This window comes from Aspergillus homomorphus (assembly GCF_003184865.1).
Source record: "Aspergillus homomorphus CBS 101889 unplaced genomic scaffold BO97scaffold_50, whole genome shotgun sequence".
In the NCBI taxonomy this organism is placed as follows: Eukaryota; Fungi; Ascomycota; class Eurotiomycetes; order Eurotiales; family Aspergillaceae; genus Aspergillus; species Aspergillus homomorphus.
Genome location: NW_020291936.1, coordinates 22,623 through 47,734, shown reverse-complemented (window position 1 = coordinate 47,734; position 25,112 = coordinate 22,623). Strand labels below are relative to the sequence as shown.

The 25,112-nt window shown below is 50.8% G+C and overlaps 6 protein-coding genes across 6 annotated transcripts; 4 read left to right on the top strand and 2 right to left on the bottom strand.

The window, feature by feature from the left end:
* Positions 1–226: 226 nt before the first annotated feature.
* Positions 227–5,034, top strand: BO97DRAFT_437694 (putative GTPase activating protein (Tsc2); the record flags this gene model as incomplete). Its single annotated transcript, XM_025697868.1, has 5 exons — positions 227–266; positions 327–397; positions 430–512; positions 543–1,195; positions 1,226–5,034. The coding sequence occupies 5 exons, from the start codon at positions 227–229 to the stop codon at positions 5,032–5,034; spliced, it is 4,656 nt and encodes a 1,551-aa protein (XP_025547461.1).
* Positions 5,035–5,117: 83 nt separating this feature from the next.
* On the top strand, positions 5,118–5,479 carry BO97DRAFT_221606 (uncharacterized protein). The gene has a single exon (XM_025690647.1). The coding sequence runs from the start codon at positions 5,200–5,202 to the stop codon at positions 5,422–5,424; it is 225 nt and encodes a 74-aa protein (XP_025547460.1). The 5' UTR covers positions 5,118–5,199; the 3' UTR covers positions 5,425–5,479.
* Positions 5,480–8,095: 2,616 nt separating this feature from the next.
* BO97DRAFT_221587 (uncharacterized protein) lies at positions 8,096–8,929 on the bottom strand. The gene has a single exon (XM_025690646.1). It carries the CDS (start codon positions 8,816–8,818, stop codon positions 8,276–8,278), a length of 543 nt encoding a protein of 180 aa, XP_025547459.1. The 5' UTR covers positions 8,819–8,929; the 3' UTR covers positions 8,096–8,275.
* Positions 8,930–10,876: 1,947 nt separating this feature from the next.
* Positions 10,877–12,792, bottom strand: BO97DRAFT_408392 (putative CTP synthase). Its single transcript, XM_025695854.1, has one exon. It carries the CDS (start codon positions 12,589–12,591, stop codon positions 11,053–11,055), a length of 1,539 nt encoding a protein of 512 aa, XP_025547458.1. The 5' UTR covers positions 12,592–12,792; the 3' UTR covers positions 10,877–11,052.
* Positions 12,793–13,589: 797 nt separating this feature from the next.
* BO97DRAFT_354340 (ankyrin repeat domain-containing protein) lies at positions 13,590–13,961 on the top strand (the record flags this gene model as incomplete). The annotated part of the gene is made up of 1 exon (XM_025692095.1): positions 13,590–13,961. A coding segment is annotated over one exon (372 nt), but the record flags the coding sequence as incomplete, so codon positions are not given.
* A 7,798-nt stretch (positions 13,962–21,759) lies between these two features.
* Positions 21,760–25,071, top strand: BO97DRAFT_221469 (mRNA-binding protein PUF3). Its single transcript, XM_025690645.1, has 6 exons — positions 21,760–21,945; positions 22,000–22,141; positions 22,194–23,500; positions 23,550–23,828; positions 23,897–24,449; positions 24,501–25,071. Exons 1-6 carry the CDS (start codon positions 21,913–21,915, stop codon positions 24,929–24,931), a joined length of 2,745 nt encoding a protein of 914 aa, XP_025547456.1. The 5' UTR covers positions 21,760–21,912; the 3' UTR covers positions 24,932–25,071.
* The last annotated feature ends 41 nt before the right edge of the window (positions 25,072–25,112 follow it).

Below are 25,112 nucleotides of genomic sequence, written 5' to 3'. Positions count from 1 at the left end.
AATATAATCACTGCCTATCACAAGAACCCTAGCTTCCTGCTGCGGGGTACCTTGTCCATCGATTTAAGAGGTAGTGGCAGCTCTCTAAGTGTAACGCCCGATTAACTCTCACATCCCTTCCCAGGCCTTCTTGCTGTCAATTAGACCTTCATGTGACCTACCAAAGGTATGTGAGTTCATGTGCAGAGTGGAACACGGACGTATACTCTGCCTGCTTCAGCTGACCATGGCACCCGTATCCTCTGATCACGGCCCGTTGCTAACCAGTCATCTGCCAGCTATACGATCCGTTGCCTTGAAGAGCCAATCTTAGCCCTCTCGTCTAGAAGGACGCATTCAATTTGACGATGCTCCGTTTTCCTCTTATACTCAACATACAGTTTCAAGTTTCGTCGACGTATCCCAGCCCCTAGGGCCTTTAAACTGAAGACCAGCTCTTTAGGGTCACTTGCAGACAGCAGTGATTTTCGTCAACACTATAATACGGATGAACGCAATAAGAGTCGAATCGGGTGAGAGACAATACCAATGCATCGTGGAAGTGTCGTTTCCAGTTCTTCCGACACCTCAGGTGCGCGGGATTTTGACGCAGCACTGCGAACTCTAGCCCAGCAGAATAATCTAGGGCATGCTATCGATGAGGCAGAACAAGTTGCGAAGTCGGTTCAGTGGTACACCCCGGAACAAGTCATTGCTCTCTGGGAAGCAGGAGCATATCTGATCCACAATGAGAGCTCCCCAGAGGCTCGACGAAGTGGTTCGCTGTTTTTGGAAGCTGTTGCGGCACGACAAGATCTATCCCCAGCAGCACGACGCACAGTTTTTGAGTCGATCTTAAGTCCCTCGAACAGCGATGTCATACCAGCACGTGTTCAAGCACTCATAACGCTATCAGATCATGGCAGGAGACTGGAATTTACCACTTCTTCGGTCTTTCCAGTGATATCTGCCTGTCTTGTACCTCTTTATGAGGTAATTTCTTCCGTTCGACTGAAAGCGAGAAAGGCGAAGCCGGGAAAGACAAATGGGTTCGCCTATGACGATGCCGTTCTAGATGATGTTCTGCAGTTTGTGGTTGATCTTATCACTCTGCAGCGGAAGCCTCCCAGTGGTGAAGAAGTGCAAATACTATTGGAACAGCTTTTCATCATCTGCAGAAAAACAAGCGTTGCCGCAGATATCAAGAACTCACTCAGTGTGTTTGATGCGGTCATAAACTACGCAGACGTGCCTGACGCAAGCTTTATTACTATGCTTGAAGTCTTGTGCAGCATCCATGCCTCTGTCAAACCTCTATCGGGTCCCACGTCAAGAGTTGTTCGAAGTTTGGTGAAGTCAAAGAGGCAGGTGGACATGGTCAGCGAGCTCTACTCGTTTCTGACAGAATTGTTTGAAGAAAAGAGTCGCAACCTCAACGTTGTCCGAGGAACTGTATACGTTTTGACTGATATAATCCGTGCACACGGTCAGGATGGCATTCCAGAATTGCAATTCGAACAGTTGATTGACTGCCTGAAGGCCGCCACAGTGAAGGATGATGGTCGGCTCGAGGCAGACATTCTGGATCTGTGTTTGAATATCTTGGAGGGAGACTTTCTGCGGGTGGCCCTAGAAAAGGACTGGGGCGCTTTCGTCGACGTGATGAATGTGTGTTCCGCCAGGGCTGTGAATGAGCCTGAGCAACCATACCCCACATCTCCTGACTCTCAACAAAACACCCCCAAAGGCAGCGTTGTAGACGATGCCAAGTCCAGCATTCTTGCCAACGCTATTCAGATCGCATCTGTCCTTGAAGCTCTTTGGGACCGTTTGAACAAACAGCAACGGCTAAATTCGACCCGGTTCCTCATGAATGCCTGTCGCTATATCGGGCCTCCACAGGCTGAGCTCGTTCTGGATACCATGCGACAGGAGCGCTTCTGTTCTCCTGGAAGTGAGAACTGGTTACTACATTCGCAACGACTGATTCGCTGTTTCATACGCTCGCGCAACAAACCCTCCGATATTCGAATACTCGCGCTGGATACACTGAAGGAATCTTTCAGCAACCAAGAGTCACTTGGCTATTTTCAAGAGAAGGGTCTTCTCAAAATCGTGCTTGAGAAATTCAACGAAGAGGATGACATCTTGCTGCTTGAATCGCTGGTCGCTTTTCTTGTTGACATTGCCATCACTGTCAGCGACAATGATACATTCGATCAGCTGATCCATGCGCTCAGCTCTCCTATGAGTAAGGATTTGGAGAAGGAAAGCCTCGCAGCTTCGGAATCTTCTGCTATATCTCCCGACCGTCAATCATTTACTAGTGTATTAGAGTCTTCCTTGGCCAACGTCTGCGCGGCTGGGCTTGTGAAGATTTTCTTGCGGACGCTTAACATGTCAGCGAACAAGGCCACATCGGTGTTTGAGGCTTTGCTAAAGATAGCGCAGTCCGCTGAATGGCCGGCGGATTCACGTTTAGCGTGTCTCAAGCTGCTTTACAGGCTGCGATGTGATGCGTCCGGTTCTATCATCGTTACCTCGACTCCTGAAGATGATTTTATGATGCAGACGTCTGGTCGAAGCTTTGATGCGGGCTCCAAACCATATGAAGATTCTACTAGTGACTGTAGTGTCGACAACGACCAGGGGCGGACAATCTCAACCGGCCGACATTTACCCCGGGAGCCATCGAGCAGCATTTTGTCCAGGTCGACGGGCCGAAACTCGATCGTTCCCTTTCGTTCCTCCAAGCCGACGCCTCCAGTGTGGACATTTGCCACCCCCCAAGTCCTTCCGGAGGAACCGCCAGTTGAGGCAAGCCCTTACGTGTATGCGTACGCGAGTGCCAATGCATCCAGTCCGGTGGAGTCGGACCCGACGCAGAAAGTAGCTTTGAAGGCAAATATGTGGTTGGAGACGGTTATCTCGTTGCTGCAACGGGAGACCAACTGGGACATTTACAGCTACGTGCTTACTCACTTGGTGGCTCAACTGCAGAACAAAGATTTGTTCAGCAACGCTGTACCTCAAATTAAATTATTGCGCAGTGTTCTATGCGATCAAGTCAAAAATGACAGTTTCCGCGAACCACCAACATCCAGTGGCACTAAGAAGACCGATGTTGCCGGTTACATATTCGAGTTTCTATGTGCTTTAATCAGTTACCACGAGCATTTCGCCAAGAGCGAAGAAGATGAGCTCGTACGTGCCTTCATGATGGGTATTATTGGCTCTTGGGGCGGTACGTCTCGTGGCTGTATTCATGCTCTGTCTGTCTGTTGCCATGAAATTCCTTTATCGGTCACGAAGTCACTTAATGGGATTCTTGACAAGATGTCCAAAGTGACCACAATGTCTAATCTCGCTGTTCATATTTTGGAATTCCTGGCCCTGCTCGCTCGCTTGCCTGAGGTCTATGTCAACCTGCGCGATGAAGATCTCCGCACGGTCTTCGGTATATGTATGCGGTTCTTGCAGACTTCCAGAGAGAGTCGACTCAAAGCAGACTCGCCAACCAGGGTTGTTTCAGGTGCTGCAAGGCTTGGAAGCATCGGATCTTTTAGTTCTTTCCCAGAGTCTGAGGATGGGATGTCCAGGTACATTTACACATTGACATATCATGTTATGGTGTTTTGGTTTCTTTCTCTGAAACTGCAAGATCGAGCGAAGCACGTCAATTGGATCACTAGCAGGCTCATCTTCAAGGATAAAAATGGGAAAGATTCGGTCGAAGAACAGAGTCAGGTGTTCATTGATTTGATGCAGAGAGCTGCTTTTTCGGATCTCGGCGATACCATCCCCTATTCAACATTCCCACCTTCTCCCGAAGATGGACCGGTATCCAAGAAATCATGGATTGTCGGGATGAGCATCGTGACTGTTGAGACAGCTGGAGTGTCAGGATTGACTCAGTTGACCAAAAGACAAGCGTCGGGTACCACGTATGCAATGTACCAACAACGAACTGCTCCAGTCTTGGCACACCAAGTATCTCCGGCCCCTGAGGCCCATTTGCATTCTGACGCCATGAGAACTGCCGTGCTACCCAGCCATGTTATGCTCCAGCTGACAACCACGGCCTTCCCAATGCCAACCGTCATGCAACCAATTCTACTACCCGATGATGACATGACCCGCCGGGCCCTCAGCAGTTTCGACCGCAATGACATTGTGGATGGGCATAAGATTGGCGTTCTGTACATTGAGAACGGTCAAACCGCAGAGGCTGAGATCCTATCTAATACTGGTGGTAGTCCAGACTATGAGTACTTCCTCTCGAAGCTTGGAACCAAGGTTCCGCTCCGGGGGGCTCGTTTCAATACTCAGGGCCTGCATGCTGATTTTGACGGTGATTCCACGTACGCCTGGAGAGATCGGGTGACTGAGATCGTATTCCACGTCGCGACCATGATGCCTACGAATTTCGACAACGATCCGGCTTGTGTGAACAAGAAGCGTCATCTCGGAAATGACTTTGTCAATATCGTATTCAACCGATCAAATACGCCTTTCAATTTCAATACGGTGCCATCCCAATTCAACTTTGTGAACATTGTCATCAATCCCACTTGCCGCGTTACTGATGAGCCGGAGACCTCAGATCTCAAGGGGTACAACTTTGATAATCTATTCTATCAGGTGAAGGTGATGAGCAAACCTGGGTTCCCTGAAATTTCGCCTGCAGCTGTGCCCAAAGTCATCTCGGGCAAGAACCTCGGTGCTTTTGTCCGTATTCTTGCCCTAAACGCCTCGGTGCTTTCTCTTGTCTGGAATAGCCAAGGCGGCGAGCACGTCTCCTCCTGGCGCAACAGGCTGCGTGAAATCAAGAGACTCCGCGAACGCACACTCGACCTCCAGGCTCAAAACGCTGAGGCCGCTGAAGCCACTTACCCGGGCCAGCGGCGCAACACGAAGGCCAACATCTTCTCCGAGGAGCTTGCGACCCCCACTCCGCCTCAGGCTGTTAAAAGCGATTCCCCCGTCACGGACTGGAATGCAGCAACGGATGCGAACTTCATCCATAACTTGGACTTCTCGCGCTGGGGACGCTGAAGAAGCATCAGCATCGATGGGTCCAGACATGATGAGAAATATCAACAGCATCCCGCATTTCTATTGTCTTTCTAATCTAACCTGAGAGATGGGGCATTGTCCGGTATCTGGTGATAATGATCTTTCTCGCGTGTTTTCTGTTCCCCTTCCCGCCATGATGAACGAATGTATATCTTACTATTTATGTCCTGCGGTGTTTTTTGTAAATACCCCCTTTGCTATGCAGCGTGCAGAAAAGTTGTCCTTTACTGTTTTGTGTCTCAAGCTACCACTTTTGTACTGCGTGCTTGCACCAAGGGTGCATGTTTGATTACATCTTTGCCATGGATATGTACTTTTGCTCTAAGCGTCCATCCCGTCGGGAACTTCCTGGTGCATTGTTCTTCCTAGGTTTTCCGAAGCAGCCAGTAATAATACTTCTGTCTAGGAAGTATGCAAAGGGTACAAATAGATTCTTGCCATTGATAGTCGAGAGACCGATAAGCAGAGGCTGATTGTAGTGTACTCCACCCCAGAGGTAATCGACGTCAACCATGACACCAGGAACTCATAGGCTCATAGGCAATGCTACAAAAGCACGGCGTTCGGTTCGGCGAGGTCTGGAAGTCCGAGTCTAAACAATCGAGTGGGCGCAAGCCGGATATCTCACCCCGGTGCGCAACCAAGATGACAGAGCGCTGGACGCCTGCATCTACTTCTACGGAACGGTTTCTGGTACCAGATACTGTGATCTCTAGAGACACCACATACAAGCCCTTCCTGCGACATACAATAACCAATTCAACCGCCACTACGACGGCCTGCATTATCGATACAAAGGGACATCCACCATCTGGCTCGCTGCTCTGCTTGCAAAAGCAAGAAACGAGCTCGTACGAGGGGAAAGGGGGAAAGGAAGGGGGGGGTTTATACTCTCTTCGCTCGCTCAGGTGACTTGCGCAGCTTAGGAAGGCACCTCCCGGAGGTCGCCAGAGGAAGGCGCGGCCTTGACCTGGCCGCAGTACTGAGTGGTAGGCACCGCAGTACGGAGCTGGTCCTATAGTCCGTGAGGTGAAGGGCCTCCAAGCCTGTCCGTTCACGGTCATTCCACCGCCGGTGCCGTTCCCCAGCGGCCGTCACCATCTCCCACCCCCTCTCCCGTCCACGTCTCCTTTCACCGTTCACCCTGCGACTTTCCCTACGGCCTCTGTCCCATTCAGTCCAACGTTTCCAAGAACCAATGGTATACCGATACGGAGGAAGTATCTATTGCTTTTCCCATTGCGCAGCAGGATGTCATTCGAGAGAAGGAACCCAGTAGTTCCCAGGTTGGCTCATCACGCAATCTGATATGGGAACGTTCACGTTAACCTGAGTGGTCCCTGCAACGAGACTCTCATACGCCAGCCGCAAAGCACCGCTACCACAGAACAAGCACACCAGTACGACCCCAGCCGATTCCCATGCCACGGAATGACTCATGCCTATTAGACACAGCAACCATGATTGAAGCCCAGAGACACCGCTCTACAGTACAAGAAACGATAATACTTCCCAGAGCGGGCAACAGATCCGAGACCAGGGAATCATACGCATGAGCATAATCATAATTACAAATACCAGCTGACTATCGGATCTCCTGAAACACTATGTATATCTCCAAAGGCAGAGTAGAGGCTTAGAGCCACCTTGATCCGAACTCAAGCACTCGAATACTCGCCTGGCATCCGACAGGAGATTCTCCTCGTACTACCTACCTTTTCTACTTAGGCACTCCGGGCAATAGTCGCCCCCCTTTCGAATTGAAATTCGGGGACGGAGCTTCTTCGCACCTGCCGGTTCGTCTCGCTCCAATGCCCAAGGTGCAGGTTAGGGGGATAACCTTAATTCTTCTGAAGCTATTTCTAAAGTATACATTTGGCCGACATTGACCTGCCAACCGCGCATATACTCTGACATCCATTGGCAGAAAAGATAATCCGTAAACGGCTAACAGAGATGCTCGACGTCATAGCCTGCGCGAGAAGCTCCAGTGCTCTGTAATATATCTACCGAACTCAATTCCCGGGGTCATCCCGGAGAGAAGGCAACAAATCGAGACGTCGCGGCGAAGAATGAGATTCGCGAGGAGATCATCGTTTCATCTGCATGGACAGCGACAAACAGGTAGCGTACAACGCTGCCGAGCATGGGTTGTGAGATCCTGTAGGTTAATCTTCTGCTCAGTGGTTTTCAGCGAGAATGGTTGGGTGCGTATATGTAAGAGGGTTACTTGCGGAAGGGCTGGGTGAGATGCTGGGAATCACTCGTGGTATTTGCAGTATCAATGTGCTTGTTCAATGATACCATTATCCACAGCGTAGCAATCAAGGACTAGACCTTAAAGAAGTCAGGGCAGTGGCGGCTAAAGGTGAGAGCTTACCCTGTTGTTCTGATATGGACGGGCTGCAATCCTGTATGCTGCAAATTACCACCCAACACAACTACAGCTAAAGAGATATCAATTGACAGAATGTCTTCAGGTGAGTTTTTGTGGTGAAAAGTTCATGTACCTGAGTATGAGAAAATACTCATCGAGACGGGCCGACTACCAATGTAGAGTAGCGAGCTGCTCAATGCATCAAAACTAGTTACATACATTACCCAGCTGTGCGTCACCCCTGAGGAACAAACCGAGACAAGAAAAGGCTTGAAGCTGGTTGTAGAAGAATGGTAAAGTGGTCAAAGAAGCAGTATGCAGAAGACTCAAGGAGACTTTCGACAAAACCAAATACGTAACGGCTTCTCGACCCTAGAGACGTGGCAGGGCGAGAAGCACCAAAGTGTCCAAGCACGAAAGAATCGAACGCCTTATGAAAGGAGGAGATAAAAGAAAAGAAACATGAATCGAAAAGAGCCAGCATCTCCTTTGCTGTACACGATTTGGCTCAGTCGAGGTTTCCAGGCAAATATCGGAATTGCGCTCGCCCAATCGATTAGGAGAGGATTGGAAGATTTGCCGTGGGGAAGAGGAAGTGTTGCTGGGCATGGTGACAAAGACAGGATGGAGGAATCTGCATATGTGCAAGGTCCCGGAGGACAACGAAGCGGATTATTTTAAATATGGATAGGGAAACGAAGCAAGCGTATGCTGGGATATCGTAATGCTATTTTCGAGGATGGTTTGAAGTGACGACAGCAGGTGTCTTCGGTCATTCGAGGGTATCGGTCCGTAGTGAGCGGATGTAACAAATGGCCGTGGGATTGTGCACCGGCAGGTCGTTTAAGACCATCTGGCTGAGGCCTCTTTCTCTTTAAGTCCACCCATACGCTCGATATCCAGAGATTGGAACCGTTCAGCATCGCTCGTTTGATAAGGCGGCAACTCGTCGTTGCAGGGTTCCAGACCAACACTGCCGGCATCACTGATCCGCACCACCACCACACGGCCGGACTTGCGCTTTCCAGACTCATCTTCCTCCTCTGGGAAAGTGATGCGAATTTCGGGGACCGGGCTGGATGGGGGGCTCGAGGAGTTCTCAATGAGACTGCGCTTCTCATCGTACACCAGCACCGACTCCGTCTTAGCATTGGGCGAAGCGGACACCGTGTAGCGGCGGTGACTAGGGACACATTGCCCATTGTGGACGGGAAGGTCGGAGTGTCCGCGACCAATTCGCTTACGACGGAGAACAAGCAGGGCTCCGACTAGGACGAGACCGAGCAGGACGAGCACCAGGAGAGAGATTAAAAGGTCGACCATGGCGGGAGAGAGCCCATCGCTACTGTCACCGCGGGCAGCAAGCTTCGAGAAGGTGTTCAACATTTTGAACGGATTTGAGGGAGTGTCTCCGGGTTGGCTTTCCAAAGCGGTCCGGTCTGAATTTGTACGCGAACGAGGTGATGTTCGCGATTAAGAAGGTTCAAGAATTCAAAATCGTCCTACGACGGTCGTATTGTGACAATGGACGGCTCGTGGTAGAATAGAGGGTGATCACCTAGAATAGACTCCAGCAGGTGATTTTCTGGCGAAAGAATGGCGACGAGGGTCAGCTGGGATGCTGATCTATGGACTCGAGATCGTTAACAAAAGAGAGAATGTATCGGGTCGGTTGGTTGAGGTTGGTGGGGTGGTTTGGCGTGTGGTCGGGGATTTCTCGCTGGGAAGATCGAAATCGACCAGGCTGGGTCAGACGAACGAACGGACAGCAAGGTGAGCAGCTGAAAGAGTGAAGCTGACACCTGCTAAGGGTGGGAAGAGAACGTGACGGGGGGTGTGATGAACGAAGAAGTGGAGGAGGAAGGAGGAAGAATGGGGGGAGGGGTTGGTATGGAAGTTGTCGCTGGGGGAATGAAGAAGAGCAACAAGAACGGGGAAGGAAGAAAACAAGAAAAGAGCGGATGGAGAAGGGTATGAAAGAAAGAGAGGGAGAAGGGGAGAGGGAGTGTAAGCCGTCAAGAGCGAGAGAGAGAGAGAGAGAGAGAGACAGTGCCTGGCAGTGGACAGCCAGCAGGAACGAGGCGCAAGGGCGCTTAGGCACAGTCCAGACTTGCACTCGGTCGGGAAAGGCAAAGGTGACTATTGGGAAACTAAGACTGCAAGTGGTTTAGTCGGGCTAACTTAAGTTTGCTGGTCAACTGGTAATTTCTTGCCCTCCGCCTATCAGGTCCAGACTGTCCCTGAACCACATCACGTTTTCCTTTTTTTAGCTGGCCCGCCCCTGAACCATCTTTTTGTCTAAGACAGAAGAAGAAGAGAGGACAAGAGGGAGGAGATGAGGTGATCACCGATCAGACCCTGAACCCATAGAAAGACAACAAAAGCAGGTCACCATGCATGAACAGGCAGCACGGAGACAAACTCTGTCTCTTTCGTTCCTCGTCTTACTGAGACATTCTCAGAGACATGTCGGAAAGTCCGGATACCGAGCAGGAAAATGCCCCGTACCTGATGATCCATCCAGAAGTGAGTGGGGTTTGGCCAGCTCCTCGCACAACAAACACCCACCATCATGCAAACAGCATCCCTACCTACAGCGTGGACGGCACAGACGTTGTCTATAGTTCGTGTCTATCTTCTGTTTTCAGGCTGTACTGATTCCGACCGTCAGCAGCCTTAAAGATATTCATCCAAGGCAATGTGACATCAGAACCACCTGTCAAATCCAATGATGTGACTTGCAGCTCCATCTGTCACTCCAATGGTGAAACACAACGACTGTTAGAGACCCCGTCGTACCGTTGTCCCAACAGCCTGACAGCAGCCACATCCCCCAATATCAGGACTACGTGTTGCGGGGAAGGAAATACATCGCGACTGCCTGTCGACGTTACAGGTATTGACGTGTGATCAAGCATGCACGTTGTCGTTGGGTTTTCACCTTTAATGGGTTGCAGTTCTGCAGTTCAGCCTGTTCTAGAAACCCCGTAAATATATTTAGTAACAGTACGTATGTGTTATGCAGTAGCATCACTCCACACGGTCCGTGTTACCACCCTGCTGGATAATCCCGAGGAATGCCAGGTCACCCAGTAACCACATCCAACATTCTCAAACCTGTTAAAATGCGGCATGCCCATCACGATCTTCCGCAGCAACAAACATGCCTTATCGGTTCTTCATCCCCAACTCTAATACAGCTGAAAGCTGGCGGGTCGTCTCGTGTCAATAGGGCTTCATTGTGTCTATGATCGCCACGCAGCGCTTTCACTTTCGAAGACCACACTCAATGTGCAGGCGCTGGGCTAGGTTTCAAAGATTTCTTTCTAAAAAAACGTCCAAGGTGAATTTGCTGCGACTCGACAAATGGAAGTCCATCCATTCTGGCGGGAGAACAGCTACCCGGTATTAAATCCATACACAGCGACTCATAAGCCACGAGAAACTGCATTGACACTGCCTTCTAACTACCAAGTTTATATTTTCAACGCCCAGAAAGCAAAGTAAGTTAAGATTGCCATCATCAGAATCCCTCCCAATGGAACTCCCGCAAGGCTAGTCGTACCGCTTCCCCATTCGTAAACCAGAAGTTTTCTCTCTTCCCCTTCGTCCTCTATCACCTATTGCTTGCGAGCAATGCTGCGCTGGCCCTGAACGACAGCCTTGGACACCTCGTCCAGGCAGCCGGCGGCAGCAGCGAAGAAGCCGAGGAAAGCCCGACTGGGGCTCAAGACACGGCTCAGGTACTCGGGGTGGAACTGCACGCCGACGAACCAAGGGTGGTCCTTAATCTCGACAATCTCCATACGCTCGCCCTTGGTGTCCTTGCCGATGAAAGTCAGGCCGGCCTTCTCGATCTGTTCGATCATGGCAGGGTTGACCTCATAGCGGTGACGGTGGCGCTCCTCAATCTGGGAGACGGAGGGACCGTACAGGCCCCGCAGACGGGACCACTCAGTGTTCTCCTGGAAGATACAGGGGTGTCTGCCAAGACGCATCGTGCCGCCAAGCTTGCCCTTGTCGACCTCGGGCATGTAGACGATAGCGTGGTTCTCGGCCGACGGGTGCAGTTCCTCACTGCCCACGTCCTCGATGCCAACCACGTTGCGGCAGTATTCCAGAACTGCCAACTGCATACCCAGACAGACTCCCAGGAAGGGCTTCTTGTTGGTCCGCGCCCAGGTGATCGCCTTCATCATACCCTCGGTACCCCGGTTACCAAAGCCACCAGGGACCAAAACACCATCCGCAGTGCAGACGGCGTGCCACGCCTTGTGGTAGTCGGCGGGAGCGGTTCCATCCTCCAGATGCGACGAGTCCACCCAGATGATCTGTACCTTCTTGTGGCAGAACATCGCAGCGTGCTCGAGGGCCTTGGACACACTGATGTAGGCGTCGTGAAGAGAGGTGTACTTGCCAACCAGGGCAATGGTCACTGGCTCGTGCAGGAAATCCTGTCCCTGAGCGAGGTCGACCCAGTCCTTCCACATCCGGCTGCCTCGCTCAATCCGCTCGGGGGTGGGTTGAATCGGCGTGAGGTCGAGCATGTGGGTGATTGTGTTGATAAGTTTCTGCTTCTCCAGCAGAAGCGGGACGTGATACGTTGTAGTCACGTTGTGGACAGCGATGACCTGATGTTGCTCGACAGAGCACATGTTGGCGATCTTCTGGATCGTGCTAGCCTCCAGGGGCTGCTCACAGCGACAGGCGATCAGATCCGGGCTAAGACCGGCACTCCGCACATCGCTGATGGCTCTCTGTGTAGGTTTCGTCTTCTGCTCACCGCCGGGTCCCGGAGGGATGACAGGCACGTAGGAGACGTGGATCTGAACGAAGTTGCCCTTGCCAGCCTTGCGCTGGAGCTGGCTCAGTGCGTGAATGAAGGGAGCACTCTCAATGTCTCCAACGGTACCACCCAGCTCGATGATACAGACGTCTGGCTCAGCGCGAGACTCGTCCACGGGAATCCTGGCAACGCGCTCGATCCACTCCTGGATAGCGTCGGTGATGTGGGGCACGACCTGGACGGTCTTGCCGAGGTAGTGGCCGATGCGCTCGCGGTTGATGACATCCTGATACACCTTTCCCGTGGTGATGTTGTGGTCCCGAGTGAGCGATGTGAGAAGGTAGCGCTCGTAGTTGCCAAGGTCAAGGTCCATTTCACCGCCGTCATCAGTGACATAGACCTCACCGTGTCTGGGTGATGTCAATAAACGGGGTCAGCACCAGAAAGCCGGATCTCAAGATACTGACTCGGTAGGTGCCATAGTGCCCGCATCGATGTTGATGTAAGGGTCGATCTTGATACTGGTGACCGTAAGACCAGTAGTTTTGAGGAGCAGACCGGTGCTGGAGGCAATAATGCCCTTGCCCACGCCGGAAATGACACCTAGTTGAGACTTTCCGTTAGCCTTTGGAAGATACAAGCACAGTCAATGGAATCATACTTACCTCCAGAGACCAGAACGTACTTCATCTTTGCAGCGACCGACCGAAAAAGTTGTGGTGACGACAGACGTGAACGATGCCGCAAGAGGGGTGGAAGGAGGAGGCAGAAAAAAAAGTTGAGTGACTCCGAACGGCGGAGCAGTCACGTGCACTTATCTTATCTCGAAACACTTTCCGATACAAGTAGATTCCAGGGTTGGCCACGACTTGCACTTCCAGGGTACACCGCGATTTGTTTTGCTGAATTGCTCGTTTCTTTTTCGAAGATTCTGCAGAAGGAGATCCCTAGCTACTATAGGTCTCTTAGCATAGTACCATGTAGGTCAGTTGAGTCATGTCGAGTCATACTATTCCCACTGGGGGCGCTTATCTAATCAGACTATCAAATGAAACACGCCCTTGTCCTTAGTAGTCCAAGGCAGCGCCGCCATCCGCTAGAAAGCCAAGTCCCCAGCCTGACGGATGCCTGCTTGGAATCATGTGAGATTCTCAGCCTAATGCTGTTACCATACAGCAGCCTGGCTCGAACTTCTGCCTACCTAGACGGTAGTAAACCGCTTGATATCGACAAACTTCTTAGGTCAGACCAGAGAGGTTTAGTCAAGCGATGGGTTCAAGCTCAAGGGACGATTCTGAGCATAGCAGGCGCAGGCCGCAGACAAGGCGGATAATCGATTATGAGATCTTCGCCTTGAACAGCGATATATACATGGACACAGATAGCGACCCGGAATTCGAAGGGGTCCGAAAGCCAAGCACTCTTCACGAAGCAGCCTACCAGGATAATCTTGAAGGGGCGAAGTTGCTACTCCGTAAAGGAGCGGCTATCGGCCTTCGAGACTTGAACGGAAATACTGCGCTTCACATCGCGATCTTGAAAGAAACGGATGATCTTGTGCAATTCTTGATCGATCAAGGCGCAGACGTCAACAACCCCGGCAGCGAGGGTATGACGCCTCTGATTCTGGCTAGCAGTCGTTCAAACTACGCCATAGCGTCGCGCCTTCTTGAAGTGGGGGCCGATGTCGACGCTGCAGACATCGAAGGAAGGACGGCACTGCATCATGCTTGCATCCAAGAATGTGAACCTATGGTCGACTTGCTGCTCAGCTCCAGGGCCCGGGCTGATTCTCGAGACAATCTCGGCCGCACACCTTTACAATTAGCATTAGCTAGCCACCAAACCGAGGTGCTGAGGGCGCTGCTCCGGCATGGAGTAGATGGCAATGTGGCGGACCCTGAGGGAAGGGCGCCACTGCATTATGCTGCTGAGGCGGGCTGGAGAGAGCCAGTGCGTGCGCTGCTTCGGCATCATGTAGATGTGGATGCGAAAGACGCTGAAGGGAATACAGCACTGCATCTAGCCTGCTCGAATGGCTGGAAGCAAGTGCTGTGGCTTTTGCTCCATTATGGCGCGAGCGTACAGGTCAAGGACGCGAAGGGACTAACAGCGTTGCAATTAGCCTTAAGCACAAAACAATCGGGGAGTATTGTGCGCCTACTAGAGCATTTTGAGGGAAAGGCCAAAAACAAGAATTCTTCGCAAGCGCGATCACGGCCACAGTCACGGTCACGGTCACGGCCACGGTCACGGTCACGGTCACGGTCACGGTCATGGTCACGATCATGGTTACGGACACGGTCACGGTCGCGGTCACGGTCGCGGTTACGGTCGCGGTTACGGTCGACATCTCTTTCACGCGAAGTGCGTGCCAGGAAGCTGGTCAATAATACCGAGACGGAGGAGATAGAGACAGGAATTGTGCCCAACCATGAGATGCCGATGATTAGAGAGAAAGAACGGGCAAACAGTCATGTTGAGTCGGATCCAGCTGACGTCGACAACGCGGCAGGCTTTGAGGCAGATCCTCCATGGAACGAACTGGGCCAGGATCACTGGGATGGTGTATGTCGGGATAATGGTGACGGCTTTATTCTGGCTAAGTACGATCGTCATGATATTTATTGCGACGCGAAGATGGAGTCAATTCATGCATTAACTCACGAAGGACGGGATATGCATGCTATTCAACTAAAACTTAACTTCATGAAGCCCCATTCTTTGAGCCACCGCATTCGGTATGCGGAGGTTGACGTGGCCCTCCATCCAACAGGCTCGGGGGCTTTGCCTAATATTCGCACTATCATGCCACAGGCTGATAGAGTCGAAGTTTCGGAGCAGGAAATCACGACAGGACAAAAGTTCACAGTGGGAGCCAACGGAAACGGCGGACCGTCCAGCGTCAATATCAGCATGGAAGGTTCCAAGGGAAGAAAGTCTACGTTCAAAGGAGTCCGAATAATTCACGGGACAGTCAAAGATCGGATGCATGCCTCCTGGCGTTTGTATGAGGAGCCTGGTAGCAAGAGCGGACTGCCCGAGATAGTCCGCCTTCTTCTGGTGGTTCAATGCGAAACAGATTTCGAGCTGCGTGCATCAATGTCCGCGAAGGCTAGTCATTTCCTCTCTTTTGGCATCCCGCGCACGGTAAAAGCCAAACGAGGCCTCTCGTACCCGGTCCCCACATTGACAACTATTATGTCTCTTGAGCAAGCGATGAAATTGAAACTGATCCTGGGCGTCGCGGACCGTGCGGCCGTCATGGTAGAGGACGCCAGAAGGCTGGAAAAGAAAGTGACCCAGTCCATAAAGAACCACCGGAAGAGATCCCTGATCATGGAGGCAGGTACAAGCGAGAGTAATGTCCGAGACTGGGCAGACATCGCGGATGCGTCCAGCTCCGGGGATATCGCCCTGTTGTGCGAGAAACTGCTTCGGGCGAGAACAACCGAGAGCCCCGGGGTGAGTCCAGAACCAAGGCGCTGGATCCGTCCTTCAATACCAATAGTAGAAAGATCATACCAGCGACGGGGGCGCGCAAGCTTTGACTCCTCCGATGAAGAGGAACGAGCGTACGCACGACGAATGCGAGCGCGGCTTGGAGTTGATGAGGCTGAGGAGGCGATTGCGCCTACCCGCCGCTCCAGGAACGTCCATGGCTTCTCTGCCGTGGGCCCAGGATACAAGGTATCGCGACTAGCTTAGCCAGATGCCTATCAAAGGAATGGATTATCGACTCATCGGCCGGTATGTACTGCAGCTATAAAATGTCGGAAAAAAGGCCCTATGAAGCCTGATAAAGGCCCGTGGTTTTTGATGATAGACTTTGCAAAGTGTGGTAATTTTTCTCTGGTGTACAAGTAGTTTCTCAGCATACTTTGCTGGTGGAAATGGAAGAGTATCGGTGACATACGGCTATACTGCTCATATAATCCAAATTCGTAGCCGAGTTACCACGAAGGGTTGCATTCTATTTCACAATCATTTCCAACACCAATTCAGGCTCCAAAACGCAGCTTTCGTACCACGATGATGGCAGAGGGTCCAACTCCGGCTTGACGACCACGATATATGGAACGTCAACTGATAGCAGCTTGAATGTCGACATACTCTTGATATTAGCCTCTCGGAAGGCCTGCTTCTGAGCCACTGTTATGAGTGGCCCACCGAGTAGCCCCGGCGATATTGTATTGTGGCTGTTTGCCGGGCCTGGGCATCAGAGAGCTTGCGAGTCGTGGTAGTCTGGAAGTGAAGAATAAATGGCGTACCGGTTGACTGTATTGAGCTCGGATTACTAGCCTTGGACGGGACTACTTATTAAAGAAACTGCCGTGATGCTGCACTGATCGATTTGAATTATCATGTCCTTATCTTCCGTCTCTCATAGATTAGACCTTAACTATAGCCCACAATTGAGGAACACATACCTATTCAGTGTCTAAATCCCTTGAGCCATTTAAGAGACAACATCTCGAAATATTCTTGGACGAGACGAATGGGAGGGGCTGTCCTGATATAGATTTTGATTGGTCTATCTTTCAGTATTGTGGGTTGATGAGAAAGTCTACTGCGAGGAATAATGAGTCTACAAAACCAGAAAGGCACTGAGAAGAGGCCTATGCTGGTACTTGGATTGATGCTGGCAGTGAAACAACGTTCTTAGTAGAACAATGAAAACAGGAATGCTGTGCAGGGTGACACAGGAACTTGAACTTGGAAGAGAAATTCTCAGATAATTACACTAGTAGAGATTACAAACTAAGTTTATATATCGTATAGCTTGGTTGTGTTTCCATAGAATCACAATATACAATAACTTCAATTCCTGGATGCTCTCGAATGAAGATTCCCACATTCATTGTCCAGGACTATAATCAATTGCTGTTCAACCGCAAGTCAAATTTTAGAGTAGGATATATGATTGAGGAGTCCAGGGATACCTAACCTCCGGACTCGATTTGAAAATGGATTTCCGCTGCGGTCCAGGTATTCTGCTGTTGGATCGAGAGGGCTTGGCAGATACCAAGTTTAGCTTAAGCGTCTTACTTCTGACTTTGGGACCTAGAATTCCCCTCTATCAATATGTGGTGTCTTCTCATGTATGCCTAGAGAATATAATCATTACCACCCTAGCTGCCATCGTAGAGGACCAGGAATTGACGGTGATCAATCCTTGGTTAGTATGCCCAGAAGTGGCTAGAACGACCTATAGGCGAATATCTGCGCGATAGAGTCTAAAGTATAGTTCTGGATCATTCGTTATTGATTATAGAACGGATGATTTTACCATTGCCAATGTGAGGAAGGCAATCCCAGGTTATGACTTCAGCCAATACTACCGCAGTCTTCGTGGCCGCGTTAACCGGACCAAGGTATTAGCTACCCAGTCTGAAGTCGGACAAAGTGAAATGAGTATGAGTTCACTCCGGAGAAAACCGATATCTATACCACGCTGCGTCATGGACACCTGACACAATAGGATTAATATGGGTCGACTCGAGATCATGACTAGCCTCGGAGAAAGGATCCTTCCACCCAACCACCAAACAGTGAGCATATCACCCAAAGTCGATGCCACCGGGGGTAGCCTACGAAGGAATTCTAGACATGGGGCAACAACAGTATCTTGCCGTCGGAAGGCGTGCCGTGTGATAATGGTCACTCAAAGACCCGAACCATGTTCGCAGAGCAGCTTCGCGAATGCGTGTCAGAATTTGCCCACAGCATGCTTGTCTATGGTATGGCATGGATCTACAATCTATGGGTGTGCTACCGCCAGTGACGGTCCACGGGTCGGCGGGCGAGCTTGGACACATACCTACGTAGGGGCCAGAAGAATGGGTGGGTGTAGTCGCCGCTCATTCTCTTTTCATCAAAACAAAACCCCTCTCTCAGTCACTTGCATGGATCTATGAGGTGGTAGTAGATGTCGATAAGGCGAATTGATGTTGGGGGCTTCTGCGCAGATGCAAGGCGCGACAAGAAGGTCGTGCTTGAGGTCTTTCGTTTGTGCTTGCCCGAGTCTTCGACTCGGAAAGAGTCGTGTCTGTTGCCAGGCCATGTTCTGCAATCGATCCCACGGCGTCAGAAAATAAGGCTACCTACAGAGCTACACTGCATACAAGAACACACACATGCTAACACACCAATGAGCTAAGCTACCTTAGCGAGGGCAATTCAATATAGCGGACATGACGATCAGAGGAACTACAGCCCGACCAAAGTACTGGAGGACCCATTATGTTTGGATTTCTTGGTTCCTCGGCCGTCAAAACGGCAGGGCGGATGAAACCTAAATCAATGTTACTGTTTGAACGCAAGGGCGATGGATGCGTGTCTCTGTTAATGGAGTATAGCGGGGAAGTCAGCCAGATAAGCTGAGGAAGGTATGTACTGTTGGCAATTACCTGAGTCGCAGCGAAAGGAGTGGGGATAGGGATAACGTGGGGTATTATTGTTGTTTCCTGACAAGACTCCGGCTAGCCCCTAGCAATCATGTTGCGGGGACTAGCGATGCATCACGGAAGGGACAGGCTGATTAAGTTGAATCTCTGCGCGAGGATGATGGCTTTCTTTCTCCTGACTCGTGGGAAGGCGTGATAATGATGTCGGTCGGGTGAGCGATCAAGGCCAGTGAGCAGCACACGGCCTTCTATTTGGGATGGCTGGTGGTTTGTTCCATGGTTGTTTGAGAGCCATTGACCACTGTATCCAAGTAAAACCCCCCGCAATCTTGTGATAATCGTTCCACACTGCTCGTTTCACTCAATTAAAGGCGGTTTTGTGAATAGAGCCATGTCCATTCGATGAATAATGCGTGAAGGGCGGTTGAAAGAGAGCGCCCAGATCGGCTATAGGATTTGAGCGGCAGGTGTTGAGCGCGGGGATGGAACGATGATCGGAGGAAATGTTCGGCCCGGATCATCAAGGCATCATGAATTCATTGTCGAAGGGTCCTAAGGTGGCTCGAGAATACTAAACTCTGATTTAACAAGAAAAATTCAAGCTAGTTTAGTGGATCCGATCGGTCGGGCTGGAGCGCAACTTAACCTTTACTGTCAGTCTTCCTTACAATCAACCAACCCCCCATGAGGTTGGTGGTGATATAATGGATAATGTCTCAAATCTAGTCGAGCGAGGCACATGCTTTGAGATAGATATAGAGATAGGGGGAAGAAAGTGGCGAGGTGATTGTGACTTGAGCATCGAGCAGGCTAGCCTCAAGTGAAAAACAAGGGACCAGAAGTCGCGGTCGGGAAACGTAGGTCAGGAACTGATGTCCGAGATGCCGAAATGACACCTTCTCGGACGTCGAAGTTCGCAACTTAGTACCCCCAGGCTTTCAGCCCACGGGATCTCTCGCAGTCAATCGTGCTCTTGCGCCGACTGTCAAAAATGATACGGTGGGGGACCGGAAGGGATAATCCATTACGCAACGGTGGGAGAGATGCCAACCACATCAATGATGATGGTTAGTTTTAGTTATGGGTATGAGTTTTGACTGCGGCGGTCAGCCTATTATGCTGCTGTCCTTGGTTGGAAGTTCCCCCCCAACTTGGTTTGTGCAACCCTCATTAACCCAAAGCAGGAAAGAAAAGAAGAGGGCCCGGGGGGTTTCAGCATCTTCAGGAACAAGTCTGCATCTGCAATACTGCTGAAACAGACAACTTTGATGGGGTGAAAGGAAGTCCGGTGGAAAGAACTAGGTGTACGATGATAGGAACGCGGTACGCCCAGACTCACTAAAATCGGAGGGGACAAGGTTAACGAAGACTCTCTTCCAGGATTGAGGGGCCGGCCGCCTTAGTACTAGATGGAAGCCTAAAAAAGAAGCGGCGGGAGCAACTTTGAACGGCCCCAGATTCAAGGTTTGGAACCGTATCGGACAGAACAATGTGGGTGGACTGGGTGGACAAGCGCCCAGAAGGGGCGGGAGGCGGAGGGCTGAAGGAGGGACCCGGAGGTACCTGCTCGCCCAGTGCGTTGCCCATACGTTGCTAAAGTAGACTACGAAGATCGACAGATCGTCTGGTATTGTCATCACTCTGTAAAGTTACCAGTAACAGCCACCAACTGCTTCCCAAGAACCTTTTCTGATGGCGAGACACGCAGCATCTTTTTTCCAGCTTGTCTGGTCTTGCTTTACCTACGCTACGCTACGTACAGACTGTAGTTACTCTGCTACTGCTGCTAGTCACTGCTGCTGCTTGCTTATCTATCATTCTCTATCCATCCAATTCATCCTCCATCAATCAATCAATCAATCAACTCCCCCATCCTGGCTGCCGCTGCAGACTGAGTAAGGCCCTTTCTTTTCCTTTCTTCCTCCCTTTTTGTTCTCATCCATCAATTCTCTCTCCTCTTCCTCAATTTCTTCTCCTCTCCCCCCTCCCCTCCCCTCTCCCTTCCCAATTCGTCATTTTCGTTTCTTGACGGGTCCTCTTTGGTGCCTCTTTTGTGCTACCGACTTTCACTTGTCGCGGGTCAACCCAGATCTTTTTTTTCGGGTTCGATTTTTTTTTATTATTAAAATAACCTTTTCTCTTCCCCTACCCTGGAATTCCGACCTCCAACTCTCAACCAACTCCTCTCACTCACTACGTGATTCTTTCATCTCTCTTCGGTCGCTTTTTTTCCGCCAATTTTTATTTATTTTTTCCAACCCTCTTCTTCCTATATAACCGCCAACCGATTTCGCCAGTTCGACCCTCGGCGGAAGTTTCAGTCGGAGGTGCGATAAAATACTGATCTGCTTTGGGACCAGTTCGGGTGTCATGCTTGCTTTCGCCTTGTGTCACAACTGAATTACATTAATGCCGTGCTTCGTCTCTCGTCCACATTCCCATCGTTCGACACTCCAATAAATCACGCCGTCTTGCGCAACAAGCACATTCTCCTTCCATACCAACTGCAATCTCCTCCAACCCTTCGCTCCTACCCACACCCCTTGCCGCTGCGAATCATCCGAGCTCCTAACGTTTGTCTGATTAAAACTGGACCCGTGTCGGCTATCCCTCTCTTCTCTGGAGAGCACATGAGGACGATCTGTGAGGTTCGAGGTTCCTGGAGCATGCACGGAGCATAGTCAAATCGCAGTATCTTTTTGGCGATTTCGATCAACCGCTGCGTGCTGAGCATCGCGCTGGCAAACCAAGAAGCTTTCTGGTCACCTTGCATTTTTTTTTTGCCCGGCCTACCTCCTTCCTCTGTTAAGCATTTCTCGCCTGCCACGCTCTTCCTCCCCTTCGTACCCCATCCCTTCGAGAGGTCCCTGTGAATTCTCGCTTTTGCTTGACCGTGTCTATTCTGGACAAACATTATCTTATTCTTCCGTGAACCTGTCTACTCGTTTGTCCATATCCCTTTCTTTTCTCGTTTCATTTCTTCTTGCCTTCCTTGTGAGTAAATTCTCATTTCTCACACTTTTATGGCCACGGAGCGATCATATGGCTAACTTTGGTGCAGTCCGCTATATCTTTACAGAGCTCGTACCTTCTCCTCCCTACCCGGGCGATTATACCTGACTGTATCGGTTCGATCTTGATTGTTGTATCGACAGAACCCTGGAACGCATCGAAATCCACAAACAAAAGGAATAAACGGAAGCCCTCGACTTGAACATTGAGCAACGGGTTTTTATCAATACAATCAATTATACTGAACAGCGAACGTATATGGTGGAGTGCCCGCTATGACTTCCAACAACCCGAGCACAGGCCACAATGTAGGTAACAGCCGTATGTGACGGCGTGGACAGCGTGGCTAATCGAGATTCTAGGGACGGTCGAACAGAGGGTCCAACATGAACTCAGCAAATGTGGGTAGCGATAGGTCACGACCCTCTCACGGAAGCATGGGGAAAGGGTTCGGTAGTAGCAATGGACATTGGAACACTAACATCTGGGGAAGAGGAGCCGATCGTAAGCTATGCCCGAACCCGCGCAGAAAGCCGTACTAACAGCCACCGCTTAGAACAATCCAACTCGGAAATTGCCTTCGAAGGCAAAGCTGGTTCAAGCTCCTTGTTGTCGTCATCAGAATCCGACGGCTGGAACAGTCGACCCAATCTCCCTTGGAGCACGATCAATACATCAGGCAGCGCGCTGTCGAGGGGACCCAACAGCAGCATGACCACGTCGCCTGTCCAAACTCGTACTAATGACCGCAGCGCTGCCTCTTTATCCGAGGCAGCAGAGGCATCTTCGTATTTTTCACTCCCAACGAAATCGGCAATCAGCGGCTCTTCAGGTAGCGCAGCTCACCAGCCTTATTTCAATGGGAGGGCCGAAGGCATTTCTCCTTCTAACGATGGTATCTCGCTTGCAAACTTCGGCGGATTTCGCAACAATGATAACAGAAGGCATGCCAATACGGCTACATTTGGGAGCAGTCCGGTGGGTTCGGGCTTCCCAATCAAGCCCGGATTTCCGAATCTCGACAATAGCAGAGCGGAAGAGGTGTCTTCGTCAATGGCTATGTCAGGCTTTCCTCAAGCTCTCCCTGACTTCATGCCACAGCACGTTAGCCGTAATTCTTATGCGCATGTCTCGCACAATTCTGCATCTTTCGCGCCGCAAAGACCAGCCCACTCGTCCTACCCATCTTTCCACTCCGAGACGCAGGGTTTCGAGGGCAGATCGGGGTCTGTGGACATCAATTCTAGTCTTGGCAAATTACAACTGAACGAGGGGAGCATTTCCGCGCAGCCGAACAGCCGCCCCGGTTTCATGTCGCATCAATCCTACGACAACGCCATCCACCGTCTGAATTACCAGGGCGCTAGTGATGAGTTCACCTACCAGATTGCTTCTGGCTACGGCAGCGAGAACGTGACCGCAGACTTGCCACTTGCCTATCAAACCGCTAGGTCTCGTGTGGCGGAGGGTAATACTATCTCACCGGTTGAGTTTAACCGCATGGAAAGCCCCTTCTATGGACATGAGAATGGTGCTCATTACCGAAACTCTTCCACGGGTCCGCTGTCAGAAAGCCAGGCCGCACTGTTGAGCAAGATCCGGGCCGATCAGGAGCTGGCCCAACAGTCCGCCAATTCCCTGCAGCGTGTCGCTTTTGGTCCTGGCTACGACCTCAACGTCGGGTATCAAACAGCTCAGAGGTTGAATGGCATGTCTGGGTTCTATCATCCTGCCGCCCACCTTGGCGCAGCTGCTCTCGTTCAGAGGGGACATCGTGAGGACCCCTCTTCGCAGGTCGTTCGGAGCGCTGTTCTGGAAGATTTCAGAGCAAACAGCAAGGGCAACAAACGTTATGAGCTAAAGGTTTGCATCTCTTGCCTTTGACATATGACTATCTACTAAGTGGTTCTAGGATATATACGGCCATATAGTTGAATTTAGCGGTGACCAGCACGGGTCGCGCTTCATCCAGCAGAAGCTTGAGACTGCAAACAGTGATGAGAAGGAGCAGGTCTTCCGGGAAATCCAGTCGAACAGCTTGCAGCTCATGACTGATGTGTTTGGTAATTACGTGGTCCAGAAGCTCTTCGAGCACGGCAATCAGACTCAGAAAAAAATTCTCGCCAATCAAATGAAGGGGCATATTTTGTCTCTTTCCACGCAGATGTATGGGTGCCGGGTAGTACAAAAGGTGAGTTAGACTTGCCATTTCCCATGGCACGATCACCTACGAACTCTTGTTAATATATCCTGTCACAGGCTCTCGAGCATATTTTGACCGATCAACAAGCGTCCATGGTCAAAGAGCTGGAAAACCATGTCCTTCGGTGCGTGCGGGACCAGAACGGCAATCATGTTATTCAGAAGGCAATTGAAAGAGTCCCCTCTGAATATGTTCAATTCATCATCAATGCCTTCAAGGGGCAGGTCGATAAATTGGCCGCCCATCCGTACGGCTGCCGTGTCATCCAGCGTATGCTGGAGCATTGTGAGGAAGAGGACCGCGAGTCGATCCTTGCTGAATTGCACGCTTGCACGGCCAAACTTATTCCTGATCAGTTTGGTAATTATGTGATTCAGCATGTCATTGAGAATGGCGAAGAGAAAGATCGGTCGCGCATGATCAACGTTGTCATCTCCCACTTGCTCACCTATTCGAAGCACAAGTTTGCCAGCAACGTTGTGGAAAAGAGTATCGAGTTTGGTGAAGAATCTCAACGTCGACAGATCATCAATACTCTCACCGCCTTCGAGAAGGGTGACACTGCCCTGATCGCCATGATGCGTGACCAGTACGGAAACTATGTCATTCGTAAGTCAGAATTGACCTTTGCAGTACAGCACAGCTGCTAACTATCCACAGAGAAGGTTCTCGGTCAGCTTCAAGACTCGTCTGAGGAGAAATATGCCCTTTCAGTGCGCATTCAGTCGTCACTCGATCAGATAAAAAGGTTCAGTTACGGCAAGCAAATTATCGCGATCGAAAAGCTGATCGCTGGTACAAACCCCACTTCCGGTGGTCCTGTTCCTCAACCTGCCACATCCACTACTCCACCAAATTCTCATAAATCTTCTCCTCAACCGTCGAAGCGCGCAGTCAATGGCGTCGAAAGCGGTCGGGCCCCCGTTGTCGGAGCAGCGCCTCCCACACCCCCTCCTACTGACAGCCAAAGCGGCGCAGATAGCTCTTCCGAATATAAGACTATCACCAAAACGACCGTGACCCCTTTGGCTGAGTCGGAATCAGCCGAGGCGGACTCTAGCGCCTCCGCTGAAGTTTCTGGTGCGACATAGGATTGCAACGACTTCATACCTATCATTGCTTTCTCTGACATATAGCTTTATTCTTCCGATGTTCTGAGTTCTTCCACATTATTATTGAACGGGGCGTATACATACTGGGCCCTGAAGGATGGACTGCTCCTCACCTTCCCGCCCTATTTTCATGGCTTGAACGGCGCAATATTCAGGGACA